This window comes from Falco punctatus (genome assembly GCF_963210335.1).
Source record: "Falco punctatus genome assembly, chromosome: 5".
NCBI lineage: Eukaryota > Metazoa > Chordata > Aves > Falconiformes > Falconidae > Falco > Falco punctatus.
Genome location: NC_137584.1, coordinates 88,161,159 through 88,183,653, shown reverse-complemented (window position 1 = coordinate 88,183,653; position 22,495 = coordinate 88,161,159). Strand labels below are relative to the sequence as shown.

Genomic DNA, 22,495 nt, shown 5'->3' with positions numbered 1-22,495 from the left:
GCAGCTATATCAGTGCTACTCACCTTGGCTGTACTGACATCACCAGGATTGCTCATAGGGAAATAATAAAAGGAGCACTGACCTGCACTGCCTTCTTTAGGTTTTTCTTCAGAGTGTTTTTTTTTAATTTAACTGTGGTTCTAAGGCACTTTCCGTAGTCCCTTAGGCACGGGTAGGCTGTATGTTGTGGTGCTAGGTTAATTGTGCCCAACTGGCTACACCAAAGTAACTTTAAAAAACCCATCATTTATCATTCCAGTTTGTCTTCAAGCTCACTGCAGCCAAGCAGCAGGACCACTTTTTTCAAGCTGCCTACCTGGAGGAGAGAGATGCCTGGGTACGGGATATCAAGAAAGCAATTCATTGCATAGATGGAGGCCAAAGGTTTGCCAGAAAATCCACGAGAAGGTCTATCAGACTGCCTGAAACAATCAACCTGAGGTTTGTTCTCCTAGCTCTGCTCCTCCGTTTCCTTCCATCCACAAACAGTGTGCCAGGTCTGTAACCTTGGTCTGGGAGAGCTGTGAGCATGCCTGCCCATGCTGCCTCTCTGGTTTCACTGGGTCCTTTCTGCATGACTAACAGTTCCAGAGCGTACAATGTGGCAGAAATGAGCTAGTGATCAGAACTGGGAAAAGCATTTTTAATACATCATCTTTTACCAAAACATGCTGATTTATCTAAGGATTCTGCTGATGAGATTTCTGAGTATGCTGCAGTGCCAAAGGAGACCCCAGCCAAAGTGTGATTTTTCCAGGAGAGGCATTTTTATACAATATATAATTATTGTAAAAGTATTTTAAACCTTTTGTTTGCTCTCCAGAGAAACGCTGATGTTAGTCTGGTGGTGCCTGCCAGAGGATTTGGAGCTGGCAAAGGAAGGAGGGGAGATACAGGGCACACACAGGAAGCCATCTGTTGGTCAATGCTTTAAAAAATTAGGGACAACTTATTTTTTGCCTCTGAGTAAATACCAAGATACAAACGAGCCTGCAATGCTCCTTATAAGACAGTAAAACTGCCCAGGGCCAAGATGCAACTAAATCTGACTTCACAGGCTTCGGCAGAGGGTCACTCTGACTGACAAGCCAAAGGACTTAACCTCTGACATTTAATATTTGTCCTTCTTGTTATTCCAGAGCTCCAAGGAATTAGAATTCTGAGCAAGTGAGAAGTGGGTGGGAGGAACAAAGTCACACCAGGGTTCGCTGAGGTTACTTAGGGCCTCTGAGAGCGTGCGGGCTTTGGGGATGTTAGTGACAGGTTTTCTGCTCGGCCAAGGACCTTTAGGGGAACACAGCACAAAGCAGCGAGCTTGCTCGTCAGCACGGCGGCTGTGGGGTGTGCAGGGCCGTTTGCACACTCTCCCCTCTGCTCCTGCAGCCGTGACAGCCACGTAGTGAGGCCTCCAGGCTCGGCAACTTCAATTTTTCAGCAGATTAAAGTTAAGCTATAGTACTGCAGAGAGCAATGTGCCAGCAAAATGTGAAGATCCCCTGAATGACAATGATATTATTGTACAAACTGGCTAAAGCTTTTTATTTGCTAACAGCTTTTGTGGTTCTTTTTATGCATAGCGCTTTATACCTCTCAATGAAAGATCCTGAAAAAGGAATAAAGGAGTTGAAGCTGGAAAAAGATAAAAAGGTGTTCAATCACTGCTTTACAGGTAAGGAGCTCTTGTCTCTCTTTTCCATACAATGAAGGGAGCAAAGGGCCAAGAGGCTAAAGATAGATAAAACAGCGCTAAGCTCTGTAAAGCACAGAGAAGTTTGAAAGGAAAACCTGGGAGATGTTTTCTTGACCAACACAGGAGGTGCTCAAAGGATAAAGCTTGGAAAAGTGTTCAGTTATGGCCATGGAAAGCAAGAGAGGAGGAGGAAATCTAACCAGTGCCAGAAAGTTTGAAGTAGATCTTTGTAGAAAGTCGCATGAAACACTTAACTCCAAAAGAATTATTCCTTTCTGAACTTTTCATCAACAAACTGTGTCACATTGTAATTCCTGTCCTGCTCCAAGTCAAGTCTGTGAGGGCACGAGTCGAAAGTCACCCTGTGATGACAGCACTGTGTCAGTAACACAGCAGCCTGGAAGACTGGCTTCTCCAGGCTTGGCTGTCCTTCATACCTCCCCTGTCCCCGAGGCTTCCCAGCTCAGCCCTGCCTGCCCTCCCAGCTCTCCGCTCCTCTACAGTGTCCAGGAGTTGTGCTGGCCCCTGCCATCAGCTGGATCAGCTGTACCTCACTGGATGACCCCAGCATCCTTCCCGATCAGCTCTGCGTTGTCACTAAGAACATCTTTCAGGAGGTTGATGAATGGATGGAATAGGCTTGTTGCCTGTGTGTTTTCAGGCTTCGTCGTGTCTGTCTTGGGTTGTGGCTGATACTGTTTGTTCCTTTGTAACCAGGCACCTCTGTGATTGACTGGCTGGTGTCCAGCAAATCCATCCGAAATCGCAAAGAAGGTCTCATGCTTGCCTCGTCCCTCTTGAGTGAAGGCTACCTGCAGCCTGCAGGGGACACGTCCAAGGCTGCTGCCGAGGGACTCTCAGACACCCCCTTCTTAGATCTCAGCGATGCCTACTATTACTTCGTGAGTGTTATATTCTGGGGTTTTTATTGTCTCACACTTACTGATGCTCTGCTTTTCTCATGCTTCTTATTGGGTTTCTTAAGTGTACCGGAGGAAAGATTGTACAGAAACGGAGAGATCCACATTAATTGTCTTTCCCTGTGTGATTCTCAGAACAAAATGGCTCACTTGAATATTTGTAAGCAAGATTATTATTTTTTTTTCTGGCAGACTTCTAAGTGTGAACTGAGTTCTGAGCTCAAGCTGGGTTTTTTAACTTAGACTTTGTTCCTGGTAATTTCACCAGTAACCAGAATTTAGTAATCAGTTCCCCTGATGATTCAGTGGAAGGGAAGAGACTAATTCATTATCATGGGGCTTCTCAGGGTGGCACAAGCTATAAAACCCATTTTGGTGCTGAGCCATCAAATCTGACTTAGTGTGTATGTACATGCACGCACTCACACACACACACACAGAGCTGTACAGAGGGAAGAAGCAACAATTTGTCATACCCCCCAATAAGGCCTGTCCTGGGTAGCTTACCCAGCCTTTTCAATTTATTGCTTTGCATTCTGTGGATTGCTTTGAAGAACTTGCAATATCACAATGATAGTCAAAATTTGGTTTTTTTTAAAGATATTTGGCTTATGAACTCAAGTTAACAAAAAAGTGCGCCTTCTGTCAAGTAAAACGCTTGAATATTAGAATTCTGTTTATATTTACCACATAGATCACTTGACTTCAGTAAAATGACTTTCCCATTACTTCACTTGTTTTCCTAGAATGTGTCTGTGCTAGGGAGACTTGCCCTGTGCAGCAATGGAAGCAGAGACATTGCTGGTGAAGGTAGCCCTGTGGCCACCGCAGTTCCTGGCTACCTGGGACACTTCTCCTCGCAGCCCACGTGCACTCTGCTTGCTTCCAGCTTCTTTCTAGTTTGATTCCACACCAATGTGGCATGAGGAGGCCACAGCAGGCCGATGTCTGACTTGCTGTCATGCAAGTAGGCAGCACAGATGTTTACTCTAAACCGTACAAAGGGCCCCCTGCATTTACATCATTTGAACAGTGTAAAGTTTCAGTAAGTAACATCACAGTTTATCTGGTGTGGAACAGACACGACGCGTAGGTCCTGAGACAGCCAGTGCTCAGTGCACACAGCACATCACAGCTATAGGAAACTGCAGATTTCAAAAATTAGGGGTAGTTCTTGTTGGAGAAGACAGCCTAGCTGAAGAGCATTTCTTCTTCCCAAATTCTAGATGGTCGTAATGGGCGGAGGAAGAGAAAGGGTGTGTTGGGTGCAGGGATGGCCAGCCTGGAGGGTATTGGCTGTGCTGGCATTGCTTCACGTGAACTGCTGTCTGTGCATTTAAAAACCTGCAACATCATGGGATTGAGGCAGTCTGTCACGGAGGGAATGTGACACCAAGAATCACGGAGAACGGAGACACTGGCATAAACACAGATGCGCCAGCTCACTTCAGATGCCCTGAGACCCATTGGTGTAGTCCTACCTCACTCTGAAATGCTTCCGTGGTGACTCGGAGAGCTCCTCAACCTCACCGGGAGATTTTTCCAGTAAAAGGATTGATTTTCTGGGGGGCAGAAAACAGGGTGGAGGGAAGCCAAAAGGAAGGCAGATTTGTACATGTACATTAACACACAGCAGCTGTGTAACTTCTGAATTTTCTCTTGTGGTCCTGCAGCCTGACAGCGGGTTTTTCTGCGAGGGAAATTCTAGTGATGATGATGTAGTCCTGAAAGAAGAATTCAGAGGCATAGTAGTCAAACAAGGATGTTTGCTGAAACAGGTTAGTATTGAACGTGTTCCATCCTTACACTGAGATGATGTTGCATGGGTACAAGATTAGTCTTTTATACCTCAAAGCTTTAGAGAAGAGAGAAACTAGCCTATGCCATCTCCACACGTGACAGGTTTCATCTCTGTCCCTCTTGCTTTTGCACGAAGAACACTTGCTGTAGCATGGCATCAGGGCTTTTGTCCAATGTTACAAGATTTATGGCTTTTATTACAAAATAAGATGGTTTATAGTTTTAACCAAGAAAGAGTGCTAGAGCAAGAGATGTGACAAGTCAGTGATACGATGCAGAACTGAACTTAGGTAAAAAAGGCTGCCAATCCGGTGTCCCTCTGGACACACAACCGGATTCAGCTGCCAGTTTTCACAGGCTTTTTCAGCGCACCTGAGCAAAGGAGTCCCTTCAGTCACCAAAGTTTCATCCTGTCCCGTTTGTAAGATGGAAGATAACTGTGTACCTTCATTTCCAGCAAAAGTGTAAGCAATACAGCGAATGCCATGGTAAAATCCTTACTTTCTGAGGCCATTGCAAGCAGATATTAGTAAACTGAAGGCAAGACCAGAGTTCTTCAATGAATAGAATAGTTCAGTAGGAAGGGACCTGCAGTGACCATCCAGTCCAACTGCTTGCCCACTTCAGGGCAGACCAAAGGTTAAAGCCTGTTATTAAGGGCGTTGTCCAAGTGCCTTTCAAACAGTGACAGACACGGGGCACCGGCCACCTCTCTTGAAGCCTGTTCTGGTGTTTGACCACCCTGTCTGTAAAGAAACGTTTCCTAACAGCAAGTCTAAACCGCCACTGTTAAAATATTCCTTGGGAGCCTAAGGACGTTTTGGTGGTGCTCCCTTGTGTTACTCTTGCTCAGGCGGATTACTCAAAAAGCGATGGAACAAATCAGATGCACGTCTTTCTGCCAACTTTTACCCTGTCACATTCATGCCTGCCTAGTTAGTACAAGCTTCCTTGCTAACAGTGTAGCTAATTGAGAAACCGGTATTTTGAAAGACTGAGAGGAAGTGTCAGTCTGGATTTGGTCACCCTCAGTGACTTGTGGATCATTACTTGGAAGTGTCGCTGCTTCTGCTGAGAATGCTTTCAGCAGATCTAGATTTCCCCCACCCATCACTTCAGCCTCAAAACCAGGCAATAAGGCATCTGCGTCCACATCGGAAGGTGGGGGTATTTCTGCTTGAGCTTCTTGGCCATGAACCCTCTCCTGGGTGCCTAGGCCAGATAACCCTTTGTTGGTGGTGGTGGTTGTTGTTGTCTTTGCAGGGAGAGAAGGACCTTTGGCTCATTCTTGCCAATAGTCCAAGGTACTTTCCTTGCAAGGCATTTTGCAGCCATTTTCTGGCAAGCATTTAAACCCAGTTCTCCCTGACCTCATGTGAATGTCATAACTACCAGACTATGAGATGTGTTTAGAGGAATCTCCCATGTTGAGGCTGTTCTGCTTTGTACAGAAAACAAAACAAAACAAAAAACAAAAACAAAAACAAAAAAAAAAAAAAAAAAAGAGAGAGAGAAACCAGTATGATAGCCCAGTTCTTGCGCAAATCAGTGGGATGCAGAAAGGCCAGGCTCAAGTCCTAATCTGGTGAATATTTCCTGTCCAAAATATTCAGCTTTTTCCCTTTTGTATTTGCCTGTTCTCCCATGTGTGGGTAAGGTGACTGCAAGCGCTTGCAGGCAAGGCAGTTCATGACATTCCTGGTTTTGAATTTTCCTAGGGACATCGCAGGAAGAACTGGAAAGTGAGAAAGTTTGTTTTAAGAGAAGACCCTGCATACCTTCACTACTATGATCCTGCTGGAGTAAGAGACGTTTGGTTTATTTCCCTGTTTGTTTTAAAGCCAATGCCTTGTGGAAGTATCCGAGTGGAGGATTTTCACGGGCATGCGTGATAGGGGAGCCCCAGCAGGACGGTAGGGCTGTTTGTGCTCACCCGGCGTAGCCATCCTCAGGAAAAGCAAAGTCAAGGATGGTTTCTGGGGCTGCCAAGTCAGGGTGGCAATTGCCACCCAGACCTGGGAACAGGTAACACTGAACTGTGCTCTTATCTCTTACCTGTGATTAATTAGAGTTAATGTATGCTCTCACCTGATTGAAATGAACTCGGTCATAAGTGCAGATGAACACAACAGGGACGTTTCGCAGTTTATAACTGAGGTATTTTCTGTGTCAGGCTGAGACACGGCATTTCATTTCTTGTCTAATTCCAACAGGTCAGACCCCACCCTAAGAAAGGAAGGAGCACTGCCATGGGCAAAACCTGCCCCCCAAAAGCTGGCAGTCGGGTAGATTCAGCCCACAGGTTTTATCTCATCCTGCGTTGCTGCGGGAGCGGTGCCGTTGCAGGTTACAGGTGTTTCATGCCACGCTGTCCCCCTCGGCAGCCTAGACATGTGGAGAATCAACACCGTGGAGTTTCTGACCCCCCTGTTCCCAGCCTGCCGTTCCCTCTCCTGGCAGCCCCTCTCCAAGGGCTGAGCTGTCAGTTTATAGGGGTTGCTTCTTTGAAACTTCTGCTGACAAAAATGCATCTTCGCCTGTTCTTTAACTATCACTGTCCTGAAGTGCCCACAAGGCCAGATTGTAAATAAGGGTGTAGCTGCTCTTGCTGCTTGGTTACAATACTTCTAAGATCTATTCTTTTTCTAACTAACGTCCTTTTTCTATTCACTGTGACAGCAAAAGAAACGTTACAGTTGGCACAAGGCTTATCTTCCTCTTGTACCTTTGTTCAAGACATGCTTAACACTCTGCAGATCCTGAATTCCAGATCCCCAAACAGATTTCCTAATTATTTGTACATCTTCCCCTTATTGCACCCCCCGCTCCGTGTCACGTACAGACCGAGGGTCCCCTGGTTTCCCAGGTGACATACCCAGTCGGCAAACGTTTTTGTATCCATCTGGGAGCCGTAGCCAGATATTCACATCTGAGCAGTTCCAGAAGTGTTGCATTACATTTTGATTTCGTGTCCTCACTAGGGAGAAGAACCACTAGGAGCAATTCACTTGAGAGGCTGCGTGGTGACAGCAGTGGAAGACATGCCAGACAGTAAGGAACCATGTTGAATGAGCTGTGTAATACGTTTTTTGTACAATCTTTCAATCTGCCTGAAACCACAAGTGGCTTTTTACTCAGAAGGAATCCACGTGCAATGATTCCGTAATTTCTCTAGTAACTAGTCTCTCTGTTGCTGTCTTAATTACTGGAGAAGGACACTGTAAGGACAACAGGGTTTTGTCAATTGTTTAGACAAGACTTGTCAAAAGGATGACACCATCCCTATGTTAGGATAACTGGCCTTAGACAGAGTAAGCAGAGTTTTCTTTTTTTAGTTGATGAATTTGTGATGAAAGCTTTACATTAGAAGTGGTTATGCCAACAAATTATTACTGCCCACGCTCTTTTCCCTCCCAAAATGAGAAGTTGTGGGAACAGCAATGGTTAAGCATTGCTGCAGGGAACAAGAAACACGTTCCACGTGTTCTCCTCTCCAGGGGAAAGGCCATCACACCCAGCAGAAAAGCCTACTGGCATCTCAACACCTGCGTAGGCTTTGCCAGCAGGTATGAAAAGAACCAGGGATTCTGGATGTGGCATGACCTTGAACATCTTGGGTTTGGAGCTGGCAAGGCATGGGAGGGTTCTTGAACATCTTGGGTTTGGAGCTGGCAAGGCATGGGAGGGTTTGGGGAATATGACCTGTCTGCAGGATTCCAGATCCTTCCGTGCTTGGAGATTGGTTAACCAGAGACTCCTGAAGGTGAAATGTGCAGAATTCACGGGTTGTTTCTCCAAGAGGGAGACCTGTCTCATGGGCTCCATCATGCAACCTGTCTGTGAAGGCCTGACCAGGCGCTGCTGTAGAAAGGAAAGGAATCCCCTTACAGCCTGTAAAGGGAGAAACGTTGTAAATGCAAGACTTTATTCTCTCATAGCTGACTTCCTTATTTCTTCCCCATAGCCAAGAAGTATGATGTTGACAACATCCTCTTTGAAATCATCACAGCAAATGAAATCCACTACTACTTGCAAGCAGCCTCATCTGCAGAGCGTACAGAGTGGATCAAAGCGATTCAGGCAGTTTCTAGGACTGGGAAATGAAGATGACCTGCCAGCGAGAAGACAGACAACTGAAATCAGTTGCTTAAAACAGGGACTTTAGCATTTCACTGAGAGAAATCAATATCATCCAGAAAGGCATCCTAAGGCTCGTGGGATGCGGGTGAGGGCGGGTAGTAAGTTTTAATTCTATAGTGGGCACAAACAAACTAACATTTTTCCACTGGTGTGATGGTAATATTTTACTCAATGATAGCATAATCATACCTTTCCATGCTGCCACAGCTGATAGAATTTCACCATTAACAGGGGACAGAGTCATTGTCACTGACTGTAAGCGAGAAACTCCAGTAGTCACCTACCATTCAGCCTGTCTCAGTATCTTCAGATATTTCAAAGTCTTCCCAAGACAAACTTTATACTTTCTTCTTTACCCAATCTTTTTACTGCTTGTTCACCTATACAAGTAATGCCATAGATGTAAGGGAAGAAATCCATTCACTTGGAAACTTGATTCACTCCTTTATAATCCTTCAGTGTTAAGGAAGGGAAGACGGCAGGCTGCTATGGAAGGACCATGTGGAAAGCAAGTACAACTCAATGACAGCGGTATGAGGAAAAGTCCCTTCCCCCAGCATTTCAAACTCAAAGTGATCTCAGTTCAACATTTTGTCACCTGATTTTGACCTTTGCTAAATTTATCCACAAGAATCTGCCCTAGTGCCATTGTTTCCCTTCATTAAGGGCTCCAACGCAGTTGTTAGGGTGTCACGTACTGCTGATTTGACTTGTGTGTGAGTTAAGAACCTTACAGGAGGAGGGAAAGAATCCATGGGTTGGTTACTTGATCTACTGGTTGAAGTGGTTTTGTTTAGCTTTTTCTTTCTTTTTTTTTTTTTTTTTTTTTTTAACCTCTAGCAACATATTCAGTCCTTGGTTCTGTGCCTTAGTAATATGAGAGAAACCTTATGCTTGCTGTAACTGAAATAAACATTATTATTTGACAGGGTCAGTTTATCTGATCAATCCTTATATTTTTGTCTGACTGTATCAAAGTCTTAACCTTTAAGCAGGAGTTGAAAGTCCAGTTAATGTCAGATTCCACACATAGGCTGTTCCTGATGCAGACTGAGTGCAAGTAAACTTCAAAACTTGTAAAACTATTTGTAGATCTAATAAGGTACCTTATTATCCTTATCCTTAAAAATTCTTATTTAGATGTCTTCCGTCTAAAAACAAATCTAAACGCAGCTAAAGCATCTCTTCGATTCTGCTTAATTATACCTGTATCTGAGCTAATGAGCCTGCAGGTCTTTTGCCTTAGTATTGCTTATCACAAAGCAAACACAGCCTTGCAGGGGCAGCGGGCTGGCAGGCACCGCGTCATCGTCATCGTGTCCATTTAAGACACCGGAGGCAATCAGCTCCTGGCAGGCATTTTCTGTATCTCATGCAAGCTGACAGAATCGCGGAAGCCTGCTCTGTCCTTCTAAGGAAGGAAGACTCATGGCAAAAAGATACCCAGTTTGCTTAGCCTGCTTTCTTGATAATTGCTTTGTGGTTGCTGCTTTCAGAGCTCCCCAACTCAAAAATACCCTATGACACAGGAAAATAGAAAAAAAAAAAAACAACAAACCACCACACAACCAAACAGAAATTTACCCAGCTTTGCAAAGGAGGGATGCAACTACCAATTTTTAATAAAATGAAAAAGTTTTAGCAGTCTTTGACCTTGTCATTTCTCCCCGTGCCCAGCCAGGGTTACAGCTGCCCGCCTATGAACAGTATGTCCTCTGGCAGATGGTGCTGGTCAGTGTATTTGTGGAAGAGCTCTGATGTTTGTACCAGACTGTGTCAACAGGGTCTCTGACACAGGTAGTTACTTTGAAGCTAGATCACAAGGGTTTGTACGCGTCTTATTCTTGGTGGAAACAAGAAGATTGGAAATTTACGTCTGATGCCTACCTACATTTCCACCTATCAATGCTTTCATTTGTCTGAGACTGGTACTGGGAGTGACTCCAACTGTTCTTCCTTTCAGTCAGGTTCTCATGTACTCCTTGACGTCAATAATGAGCTCTACATCCCAGGGTGAATGTGCTCTAGCCCATTTCCAGACAAGGCCTGACAAGAAAACGAATACATTTCATGGACCTCTCTTTCTCTCTGATAATCTCTTCACAAGGGATGCGCTGGGGACCAGGGTTATTTTGGGGCTAGTTTTCACAGGCATTTAGTTTCCTAACACATGCCAGTGCTTTTGAAAATCGGAGTAGGTACCTGAATTGCCACCAGCAGCCTGACCTTAGAAACTGTGCAAGGGATGATGACAATCATCACAACCCTTGAACTGAGTCAGAAAAGTCGCTCGGGAGGGAGCTACCAGAGCTGAGACAAGGGGGTGAGGGCTACTGTCATAGATGTCTGTGTACAAGGGAAAAAAAAGTTAGTTTTACATCACTACCATTTCTAGAGGTACTAAATAGATCTTGTCCGAGGCAATTTAGTATTAAAAAGCAACTACGAGTCTGTCATAGATTATGAGGCCAGCCTAGTACTCAGAAGACATGGAAGGGAGGTGGCATGTACCCTGGGTACTAGCCCAAGAGAAGAGAAAGAGGCCTGGTGCAAGGAACTACCCATCGAAAGAGGAAAAACAGAAGAGCAGACCTTCATATGCCCTGCTTCCTCCATTTGTTTTCACCCTTTAACTATTTAAATCACGCTGCTTCTACGTACTCAGCACTTACTACATCAACATCAGTTCCTTTTTCACTTGTAACATGAATTAGTCTTTCTTCATAGAATAAAGGACAACAAAATAAACCATTGTGGATAAGGACTATATTTATAATGTCCAATTACTGTAAGACTTGTATGATCTACTATAAAAATCCTCTTAGGTTCGTGTTTGACTTACCACATCTTACAGTGAGGACTTTTCCCTCCCCTGGAACGCTCACTCCGTGCTTATTACAGTCAGGTTTTCAGGGATGTTTATTAACCATCCACCCATAAAAACACCCATGTAGACATGGAGCTCCTTCTGCCGTGGTTTAAAAGAAAACAGGACAAAGCAAACCACACACAGCAAAAAAAAAATAACGTCCAGGAGAACTGCAACCACCCAACGAGCTTCCAGGTGTTAATTCTTGGTGTAACGCTGTAAACACCACATCTGGAGGGAGCTCTGTCTTAGCCTGTCTCTAGCAGTGGTTTCCAAGAGCTGTTTACTTTCCCTGCTAAATGTTTTTAGAATTAAAAAACATTAGTATTATTTTGTTGCTAAATGTAGTTATTTTGGTGTGTCCTTTGCAGTGTGCCGTACTTGCTTTTTATTTGAAGGAATCGTTAACATAAATTGTTAAAGGTTTAGTGAAAATGTGGTTTTGGTAATAGAGCAGTTAATTAAGAAATCTTTAATCAAAGTTTGTTCATGAAGAGGAAAAAATAGTTAAGGTCTCTGAGGTATGATCTAGTGTATACTGTAAAATCTCTCTTTTAGACCAAGGTTTTTTTTGCATTCTTTCTTGCGATATTGCAGCTAATTCTTCAGTGCAGTAATACTGCTGCTGCCTTTGTCTTAGAGCTCACTTTGTTACAAACATTAAACACCAACCAATTCTTTTCTTTTTTCTTTCCTAATTTGTTCTCAAATACTTCAGAAGTTATTCTAGGTTTAAACTTTCTTCACAGAGTCCTGGATAAGAGCTTTTTATTTTTTTGTGATGCATCCCCATTTGTTCTGAGTTCAGGCTTGGGCAGCAGCAAAACTAAAAACCCCGAGAACTTCCCTGAACTAACCTGTTCGGTGAGGCCAGAAGTGCTGTGCCAGGGTGGGGGAGGTTGAATTGGCTTTTTTTGTGGGGAGCTTTTTTTGAGTGTGTACCATTTAAAACCGTAGGAGACTATAGGAGGAACTTTAAAAAGCAAAACAAGTAGGTAACAGTCCTCTGCTGGTTGTTGGTAGTCGGTATTTCTGGGGGTGCCTTCAGCTGGGGTTTTGGAAGTTGCATGTATTTTCCTTTGTGGACTGCGGTCTTCCCGTTGATGTGTAGATATTTTACTGTGCTCAGCGTGAACTTTTGTGTGCAGCAGAAGACTTGGGGTTGGGCTTCAAATTCCTGTCTCTTGTTTGGGGTTTCCTGCTGGGTAACTTGTGTGCTCGAAGTATTTTCTTCTTACCAGCCACCTTTCTTGGAGGAGTTTTGGGGTTCGACGGCTTTGGCAGCCTGAGAAAACTGCCTGTGCCATGCAATAAACAGTGCCAAGTTCTTTAGCCCACCCACCTGAATTATTTTGAAGTAAATATATTACCTTGAGTTTGTCCTAAAGCAAATCAAAGTGGAACATATGTGCTCTCATGGGTTAATAATATGCCACAATATGCAAGAGGTTCTTTTCACAAGCTAGGGTAACGTCAAATGCTGCACTGTTCGCACAGCCGCTGGTTTGAAGGCCTGTTTCAAGATCATACAGTTAATTACACAGCCGTATTATTTATCCCATAAGATGAGCGGTCCTCAGTGTGCAGTGTCAGATGTTAGCCCTGTTAACACCCAGAGGCAGGGTGGAAATCTCGGTCCTGCTCCTTGTGACCCGTGTCCACAGTGAGCCAAGGGGTCTTTCTTACCCTTTCTCCGCCGCTCAGGAGCAAGGTTCCCGAGTCTCTCTCTCCTACCTTTCTGTGTTACTTGGGTGACACCAGGGAACACCAAGAGGACTCAAAAAGCAAACGGCTGAGGCGGTGTCGGCGTTGTGGCCGGTGCTGTGCCAGATGACTTGGCCTGCCCACCGCACGTGGCTCGGCTGCTTGAGGGGGACTCGTTGCAATGCGGAGCCTTTGCAATGCTCACACCTGGCTCCAGCAGTCGCTGGATTGCAGCCTGGAAGAGGAGAGTGTCTTTTGCCAGCTCTGTGGAAGCAGCTTCAGTATTGGAATGAGACTTAATTCTGGCCGATCTGAAAAATGACCGTGGCAGGGAGCCGCCGCCTGTACCTATGCATTGTGTTTGTGGTGTGAGATGATGATATAATTGAATCTGGTGCATGAAGAATAATTTGAATGTGTTGACTTCATCACCTTTTGAAGGTATTTTAGGAATTGCTTTACTTCTTAAAATGGGTTGGTGTTCTGCAAGCCAAGCAAACAGAAAAATGCCCTTCAAAAATCTCTGACTGAAAACAAGGTTCTTCTTTTGTTGTTACACAGGAGGCTTGAAATAGAGCTTCTCATTTGGTTTCAAATTAAGTTTGTTTCTTTGTTTCCTGGATTAGAACATAGGACTTCCTGCTTTGCATTTAGAACCAAAACTGTGGCTCTCCATGCCTTGTTTCTGTTTCTTGTAGATTGGTATTTTTTTTTTCCTTTCAGTTTGGTTGAAGGGAAAGTAAATCTGTGTATGAAAGCTGAGGAAAATGCTGCTTTTCATACTTAGTTGGACTCCCATTGTAAGTGTAACAGGGTACAGTAACATCCTCCACCTTCCCTGCATAGACTCTGAAGATAGCAATATATTCTCCATCCCACTAAAAGATGACCGAGAAGGAGGGAGGAAAGGCATCGAAGGCAAATGCTGATGACACTGGTGGATTTTTTTGCTTCCAGCAGTTGAGAGGAAGGGAAATTATGTTAGTCAGTTTTTAAAGTTTGCCTTCAGTATGTCTTTCATCAAAATCTTGAATATTAATAAACCAGAGTGATCGAGGGAGAGGAGGAGAAACTGGGGATCAACTAGTTTAATTTAAAAAAAGGCAACAAACTCCAAACTAAGACGCCCCAATCTTCCCCCATCCTAACCCCCAGATATTTAAAAAAACACAGAACTTTCTTCCTAGTCTATTGCCATTAGCCCCTTCCTCTTTATCACATACACTAGAACAATCTACTGCATATTGACAATCAATTATATAAATCAATGTATAATCAGTCTTTTCATGCACCTGCTTCCACATCATAAGAAAAAGTCTGAAAATCCTTTTTTAAGCACCATATCAAAAGAAAAACAAGACACGATCTCTTCTGTCCTTCATTGCTTCTGCTGTGTGTGTATGTAAGTGTCCTGCTCTGGAAGGCTTAAGTTGCTGTGTGTCTCCCTATAGCATGTGATAGTCAAAGGACAGTAACAAAAACAACACACATGCGTGAGATATTTTTGAATAATAGGAAGAGTTATTTATATCAGATTTTTAACACCTCTATATAGTGTTCTATTTAATAAAAGGAAATACTGCATCATTCTGGTACGTAAGTGGCAAAATAGATTTGGTTCTTTTTTTTTTTAAACTTAATATTTTTACTTAAAGGAAGTAAACTTTTTGCCCCAAAGTTGCATCTTAAATTTCCCCTTTCTCCTCTTCCCCCCACCCCACCTCCTTCTTCCTCAAGCTATTTTGAGGTGAACTTCCAAATCTCAAAAGAGAGCTTCTGACTCTGCTTTATAGGCATCATCGACTGAAACTCTGATACAGAAACTTAAATGCCCAGTGGCAATTCAGATGTTCCACAACACCCCATGTGGTCTTTAGTCACCCCTCCAGAACAGCAAGAACTTCCTCTCCACTCCTCGTACCTATTGCTGTGTATTGATGTTTGGTTACTGTATGGGTATCGGATGCCGTTAATAGTCTCTATTTAAGCATTTGATGAGCCCCAAGCGTTATTATCTCTAAGTATGTGTATTGATACAAATTGCATGTTAGAATGACTCTAAAGAGCAGTGTAATTTAGTGATAAAATTGTCTACAGACTAGTGATACTCAAAAAGAAAGGAGCATTAGAAAAGCTGATTGCTTTGGTCAGCCACATGAGATGAAACACGAGGCACCTTCCTGTTACCTGCTGTACTGTCAAATGGCTATATACTGCGTCTTGTGGAACCTAGGTGTTAGGATCTCCCAGCTAAATTAGTAGGAGATCTTGTTCTTTAGCATTGTGATAGAAAAATAGTGGAAGCTATTGAAAATGTTCCCTCAGTTGAACAGATGAGTAAAGTTATTCTGGGGCATTGTCATATTTTGTTTATTAGCTGTAAGATACTGCTGCTGCAAAAGATATTTTGCCTTTCTCAACTTTTCTTTTCTCCCCCTTTAGGATTAAAGGCTTAAGGTGGTTTGTTTGCCTGACATTTTCCTTCTGCTCCCAACTTGCTCAACCTATACATTCAGTTCTGCCTTGGGCTCTGCAACAGGTAGCTGGTAGCATCTTGTGGTCTTTTGTATTTGGTGTTCTGGTATCACTGAGGTGTTTAAAAGCAATATTTAGTGCTATGGCTGATCCATTATCAGGCATTACCATGATACATTACCAGTGGTGTCCTGTGGCATCTGGAGAAGTCTTTGTGTTCAACTTTAAGCGTCTGGCATCTCAGCAACAGAACAGCCGGTGCAGCTGACACCCCGGTATGGGCCAAGGAGCTGCTGCTTGCCTGTTAAGATTTTCAAGGACTGTGCATTAAAACCAGCACATGCTTTTCTAACAATATTTTTAAATGTAGATCAAAATAAGGTAATGTGGTGCCTAATTTGCATGCTCTAGCAGGCTGATATTCCCACCCTGGCTTTGTAAATCCGTGGTTGCTGGACATGGGTGGCAGTGTTGGACAGGACAATTCTGAGGAGTTTGGGGGGGCTGCAGGCAGCTGTGCTGGTACACAGAACTGTCCTCTTGCGTTTCATCTTGGTAGGTCCCCCAGGACCTCTGAGTTTCCTGTCCATCACCTCCCTCCTTCTCATCCTTCTAACCACATAGTTTGGGGTTTTTTTTGATTTACCAGAATAGCAGAAGTGGGTCTAACCCTTAGCACTGAATCTTGAAAACCAACCAAACCCCCCCACCCCCCACCCCCTAATTCTTAGTGTTGCTGTGCTGACCAGAAGCTTAAATGTTAAATGCAGCAGGTGATTTCTTCCATGGTTTTGGGGACAGTCTTTTCTGAACAAGCTATATGCTGAAAACCAACCACCAATGCTGCTCAGTCAGGATGCTCTTGGGGGTCTGATGTGCCTCTACCCAAGTTAATTTGGACAGAAAATAAAAAAAAATAATAACACTACTACCTCCCATCTGCACATCTTTATTACCTTTCTGTCAGCTCTGGTGGGCTGAAGCAGCTGATCCCAGTCCTGAGCCTAACTGCTCTGGCTAAAGCTGGGATAGCTTGGTACCTTCCAGAGACGACCTGGATAGAGACCTGAAATGTCAGTGCCAGCCTGTCAGAAGAAACACTTCTCTCAACAAAATTAGCTTTGAAATTTGAGTGGTCTAATGAAGAAAAGCCTGTGGTGATTAAACTTCTCGTGCATTCTGCTGCATTTAGTCTGACTGTTAATGGCAATGGCCCAAAGCCACATCCTGCACCATGATGAAATAAAGCCACACTATCAGCTCCTCCCTTCGAGAATGGAGCACTGCAACGCTGGGTAGTTGCAAGTAAGGTTCTAACACCGCAAGCGGTTTGGGAAATACAGAAATAAAATACCGACCTCAGGGGACCTCAGGTTGAGCCTCAGTGCTGGGTATTTGGATGTCCAGCTGTGTGCAGCACCTCGGGACATTTTGTGCAGCAGGGGAACAGAAGCCTGGCTGGTTTAAGCCCATGTTGCGTAGTTGGGGTGTGTGGGTGGGGGACATCCTATTTACTCCGCACCGCACGGGCTCCACGGGCTCTGTCCAAAGACCTCTCTGCCTTAGGAGAGCCGGGCAGGCAGGACAGCCATGTGTCTGTTGGGGTGTCCGGGCGATGGGTGCCTCGGACACCTTTCTGCAGCTGACACCTCCCGCGTGGGAGGGTAAAAGTGGTGTGTGAATGCAGTGGGAAGGTTGTAGGGTTTGCTAAAGTAGAACTTTCCACTTCCTCAGAAACTTACGGGTAAGAGAGCAGAGCACTAGGGCAGAACGAGGGTTTCACCAGCCACCTAGGTGTGAGGATAGCTGGCGCGTGTCGTGGGCTGGTACGTGGGTTTTACACGTGGCCTTAGCTGCCGAAGATCCTCTTGGAAAGGATACCTATGTATTAGTGCTAATATAGGCACCAGTGTGATCTCTCTGTTGCTGGCATTTCAGGGGGTTTTGTTCACAGGTAGGGGGGGAAAGAGATGAGCCCCAACCAGCCAGTGCCACTGTTTGGGGGGATGGATGCTGCTGGGGTATCTTTAAAGGGAAGGGAGCACATCCAGCCTGCAGCAGAGCTGAGACACTGAGTAGGTGGTGCAGGGGCAGAGTGGGGTAGGACAGAAGACTAGAATTGATGTAGTGGAATCTCCAGGGGGAATTAAAACCCTTAAAGGAGGGGGTCAGAGTGGGGAGGGGAAGCAACTTTGTGAGAACTTGGGTTTTTTCTTTCAGTAATAGATTTTTCATGAGAAACTTACACGACAGCTACTTCACATTTAAAGATCCAGGCCTTGGCTAATTGCATAGCTGAGTGTTTAATTCCGTATGTGTTCGGAGAGGCACAGCCACCTGATCTGGACAGAGGCAGAGGCGTGACAGACAGCGATGACTCCTACACTCACACGAGAATGGGGAAAAGCTACAGCTTAAACGCAGAGTGAAACAACTCTGTGTTTAGATTTATACCAGAATAATTCTTCTATTTAAAAATTGTAGCCTGAGTCAAATATATGTGAACTGACAGCTGAGGGGCAGGAAAGGAGCAGGAAGAGGGGATAAATGTCTGGGAGTTACAGGAGGTAACGGAGGAGGCTGGGTGAGAAGGTTGAGAGACTAGATCCATTATTGTGCACTTTTCCTGTCTTATGATTAATAAATTGGGCATTCCCTAGAATGTATTGAATATTCCCTAGAATAAATGAGAATGTATTGCTAGCATTATTTTCTTCTTTATTAATATATATGCACTTTCAGCACTCTTAAAGTCAGGGTAAAAGATACTGTGAGCAGGGAGTGAGGCAGCAGCACCTGCAGTGTAAAAACTGTTGTGCTTGGGTGTGGTGTTTGTGTATTTATTTATTTATTTAATTTGAGCTAACTAGATATGATCTTAGAGCAGAATGGATAATAATAAAGGAAGCAGTGTTTGCAGTTCATTGAGCTTTGTGCTACACCCACTGTACTTAGCAATGCTCTTTACTCTGAGTTACACTTCAGCCATGTTTAGCATCAGGGTGTGACAGCAGGAGCTTCGGGGAATTTTGGATACTGCATCCCTTTTGGCTAACACAGCAGCAGTCCCACAAGAACCACATCCGCTTTTCTGGCAGAAACAGGAGACGTTGCGCATCTTTGTGAAACCCAGTGCAATGGGGTCCTGATGCTGGGACTAACGCTTACCTATAACGAATAAATTACAAAAGATGTAGAAGAAACATTACCCAGTCATGGCATCATGTCATGCTATGTTGATGAGAAACTTGTCTCAATTAGATACACTACTCATGATTTCGAAAAAGTACCGGTGCTTAGGAACTGAAAACCTTTTCTAATAGGAGAAGATGTAGGAGGCTGAGGGGAAGTGGATCAGTTTTGATGAAATCTGTTGAATGCTCCAAACCAGAAAAGGGATCAAGTAACATACTGTTCTTGGAAGCATTTTACAACTACCCGTTTCACCCAGCTGTTCTGTTTCTTCCTTGGCACCTGCAACAACCAGCATGTGAGCCCAGACACTTGCAACAGAGTAAAAAACACTAGGTATTTTCACCAGATATTCTGCAATGGTTAAATAATTGTGAGAAAACAAAAATGCCTAAGTAAGACGCAAGTTTAAATTAACGGTTTGTTTAACCACCAGCATGGTCTGCATTTTCAGAAGTAAAATGCTCTGCTGCTCCAAGTGTTATTAGGCCCCGTCAAAGGTGAGGGCTGGACCTTATTTAAGTAAACTCCGTATCTAGTAAGGGCCTGATTCAGTGCAATTGAACCTCATGTTCATGACAGGACACTTCCGTCCTTACGTTGCCAGAAGGTCCTCTGCCAAAGTCTGCAGCAGTTGATTTGAGATCACTTCATGTTGACATTTCATAAGCATGGTAGAAGTCTTCCTCTAGAAAACTGATCCCAGATTGGTGTGACTGATTTTTGTCGGAGTGCCTCAAGCAAAAGGGACCTTCCCAGTGTTTTCCCATTTACTTTGCTGTTTAACGCAAAGTAAATAGGCAAAGGTGGTATTAATTAAAGGTTGTAATAAATTGGTTTTGTGGAAACTTGTTACATTGAGTAACGGGACTGGCATTTCCTTTTCTACTAGCAGCAGCTTTTAAAGGGCTGCTCCATCACGAGGGGAGCCAAATACCAGTGCTGGTAAAGCAGAATCCGAGTGATGGGAGATCATCATGTAGGAAAAAACTAAGTTTCTGAATGTGTTCTAGCCTGACTACAAAAATATCTGAAGTTTACTTTATTCTGTGTATATATATATATATAAGGTGTTTTCTCACATGGGTATCTTGAGTTATTTTGTTTGAAGGAGTAAATTTTGCTCTACTCGTCACACAAATGACTAAAGTGCATAGCTAATGGCAGAGAGGGTGTTAGTTACATGGCTGCTTCAGCCCTGCCCGGTGCCTGGATCTGCGAGTCCTCATCCAGAAACCCCACAGCTGTGCAGTGGTAGCGCAGCGCTGCTGAGCTGGGGATGTTCAGCTGACCCTGAGGTCGCTGCCTCATCCTTTTTTTTCCTTTCCAGGGTCTGGATTTGTCCTTTCCCCAGCTTGCCTTTGTGGGCTCTCATGTTGTGCTGCTGATAGGAATCACTTCAAGTCAAAAGTCAAACACAGGTTTTTTTAGAAAAGTAATCTCTTCCAAAATAAAAAGTGCAAACTGAAAGTACAATCAACATCTTTACAGCCAAATATTAAATGTAACAAATATAAAATTACAACTAAATATTTATTCTCACTTAGAATTTTACAGAAAATTAATCAGATAAAGTGCAAATAATAAAAAAAAAGACACAATGTTATTTTTTTTAGAAGCTTTCATCACATGTTTGCAAACACAACTGATACTGAATGGCAAAATATTTACAGTTTGGCAGTCTCTAAGTTGTTGATAGGAAGTCCTTGAGCTGGAAGAACCAACACTGGTTTCTCATCTCTCAAGTTCTGCTTCCAGGATTTCTCCCCACGTGTCAACATCCATAGGATACATGCTTTTCTCTGGCAAGCTGTTTTGTGAAGGAATGTTGCTGTATTTCCCACTCAGCCATTCTTGCTTCACTTTGCTTTTCCAGTAGTTTCTCAGTAATGTGATCTGATGGAAAAACAAGACAGCTCAGATCTTGGAAATGAACTGATCTAAGCTGCATACAATACAGGTAAGTTTTGCATTGGAAGAGTAATGCTAGAAAAAGGATGTGTAACATGTCTTTGGGTATCTAGACACTAAGCCCAGGAAGGTGCACTGCTGCCAAAAAAGAGACTTGGTCTACTTTCAACTTTTCTGTTCTAAGCTGGGTGGAGAATTCCTTCTTGCCTCAATTCTTTGACGGTCAAAGATTAAAACCCTAAACCAGGAATTTATCTTACTCCTTAAAAGAGGTGCCTTTCACCTCCTCTCCCTGTTTAGGTTATTTGTGACATTGAACTCTTGTTCGGGCTCTTAATGCAGGTTGGCTGGATTCTTCCCTTCAGCCAGGCTTTTAGTGCAAGAAAACACTGGCCTGGTGTGTTTGTGGCTTCTGCTTCAAATCCCCTCCAGTTAAAAGAGAGAATCAGTGCAGGGAGTCCTGAAGATTCCTGCAAGAGTTGTAAGACCTGTACATTCTAAGGGCAATCACTACCTGCTTGTGGCTTCGCTTCACATTGAAACACCTCTACTGAAATGCCCAGAGTCCAGAACTGGGGTGTTTTTTGCTGCTGCTTATCTCTTTTCACTCCTCCACCACCCCTCTGCTCTCAAATACAGCTGCTAAAATGAGGTGAGGATCACTCTCTAGGTGGTCTGGAGTACTAACTGTGAAACCACTTCTTTCCTGATCTACCTCAGCTTGCAGGCTGCACTCGACAGCGATAGATCTTCCAGCATGTTCCGCCCCTAAATTCTCAGAGCAGCTGTAACTGGGGGTGTATGGGGAGAGTTTTGAAATAGCTTCTCAGAGCTCCTGCTTGCTTCCTTTTCTCTACCCCAGTTTTTTTTTTTTGTTTTGTTTTGTTTTTTTTTTTTTTCTCCTGGATGCATGTCGCTCAAGGTACACTGCAGCAGAGCTACCCAGGATCAATTTCTGGGAAGTTACTCCTCACCAGCAGAACCACCCCCATGAAATACAACCAGAAGGCACACGCTGTCCCCTCCCAGCCCTGTCTAGTGGGATGTGGCTTCTCCTCCACGTCAGGGCAGTGCAGACTGCGACGTGATGGTTATCAGCACCGGGCCGTGAGGGAGGAACGAGGTGCGGTCCTGGGCTGCGGCCAGATGTGGCCCTGGGTTCAAAGCAGGGCAGCTTGCTGTCATCCCTCGGTTGGTTTCCAGCCGTCCAGCCGCCGGGGCGCCCTACCCTGCCACGCCACCACTGCCGTGGCGCTCCCGTTAGGCCATTAGGCCAGGCGGGCGAGATGGGCTGATGTCCTTTCTTTCCGTATTTTTAGTGGCAACCCCTGAAGCCTGGCCGCTGCCGAGGTGACCTCAGTGAGGTGACATTTACCTTCCAGGAGTACCCGCTGCCGCGATCGCCATCGATCTCCCGCTGGCAGACGGCCCTGGCGCTCAGGCAGTGGGGCCTCCACAGCCCGTCGTCGCTCTCGATGGCGCGATGCCAGCCCTTACACGTCACCGCGGCGTGACACAAGCTCTCAACGTCCAGGTCGCTGAAAATCTGAGAGCTCACCTCCGGAGGGAGGACAGCCACGAAGTCACCCCTTCCTCCTCCTCCTTCTCCCCGTCCTTCCCCCCCCGTGGGTCCCGCGGCGGCCAAGCGCTCCCCCTCCATCCCCGCGGCCTCAGGGCGGGGCGGGCCACCTCCTGTCACGGCGGTGGCTGCAGCCAGCAGCACCCGGGCCCGCTTCGTCGCCCGCCGCCATGTCCCTTCGCGCCGCCGCCTCACGCCGCAGCGGCGGAAGGGTG

General features: G+C 44.8%; 2 protein-coding genes across 3 annotated transcripts in view; one reads left to right on the top strand and one right to left on the bottom strand.

The window, feature by feature from the left end:
• Positions 1–9,476, top strand: part of PLEK (pleckstrin) — a 19,181-nt gene extending 9,705 nt beyond the window's left edge. The window contains exons 3-9 of the mRNA XM_080389128.1: positions 260–441; positions 1,578–1,669; positions 2,408–2,592; positions 4,284–4,388; positions 6,129–6,212; positions 7,392–7,461; positions 8,375–9,476. Coding sequence (XP_080245254.1) covers positions 260–441; positions 1,578–1,669; positions 2,408–2,592; positions 4,284–4,388; positions 6,129–6,212; positions 7,392–7,461; positions 8,375–8,514 — 858 coding nt within the window. The 3' untranslated portion in view covers positions 8,515–9,476. The remainder of the gene's footprint in view (positions 1–259; positions 442–1,577; positions 1,670–2,407; positions 2,593–4,283; positions 4,389–6,128; positions 6,213–7,391; positions 7,462–8,374) is intronic.
• FBXO48 (F-box protein 48) lies at positions 9,338–22,495 on the bottom strand. Of its 2 annotated transcripts, XR_013928427.1 has the most exons (3): positions 22,077–22,495; positions 16,957–20,686; positions 9,338–15,899 (listed from the first exon to the last, which is right to left on the bottom strand). XR_013928427.1 is itself a non-coding variant. In XM_080389142.1 (2 exons), exons 1-2 carry the CDS (start codon positions 22,359–22,361, stop codon positions 20,525–20,527), a joined length of 447 nt encoding a protein of 148 aa, XP_080245268.1. In that variant the 5' UTR covers positions 22,362–22,495; the 3' UTR covers positions 9,338–20,524. The 2 variants fall into 2 exon arrangements, 1 of the variants encoding a protein (XP_080245268.1); XM_080389142.1 differs by having other exon boundaries at positions 9,338–20,686.

What these genes read in the sequence shown, in the direction of transcription:
- FBXO48 (XM_080389142.1), bottom strand. Translation starts at nt 22,361, where the DNA reads ATGGAGGGGGAGCGCTTGGCCGCCGCGGGACCCACGGGGGGGGAAGGA. An exon ending in GCAGCGGGTACTCCTGGAAG is followed by an intron (nt 20,687 to 22,076) that starts GTAAATGTCACC and finishes TTTTTCCATCAG; the next exon opens with ATCACATTACTGAGAAACTA.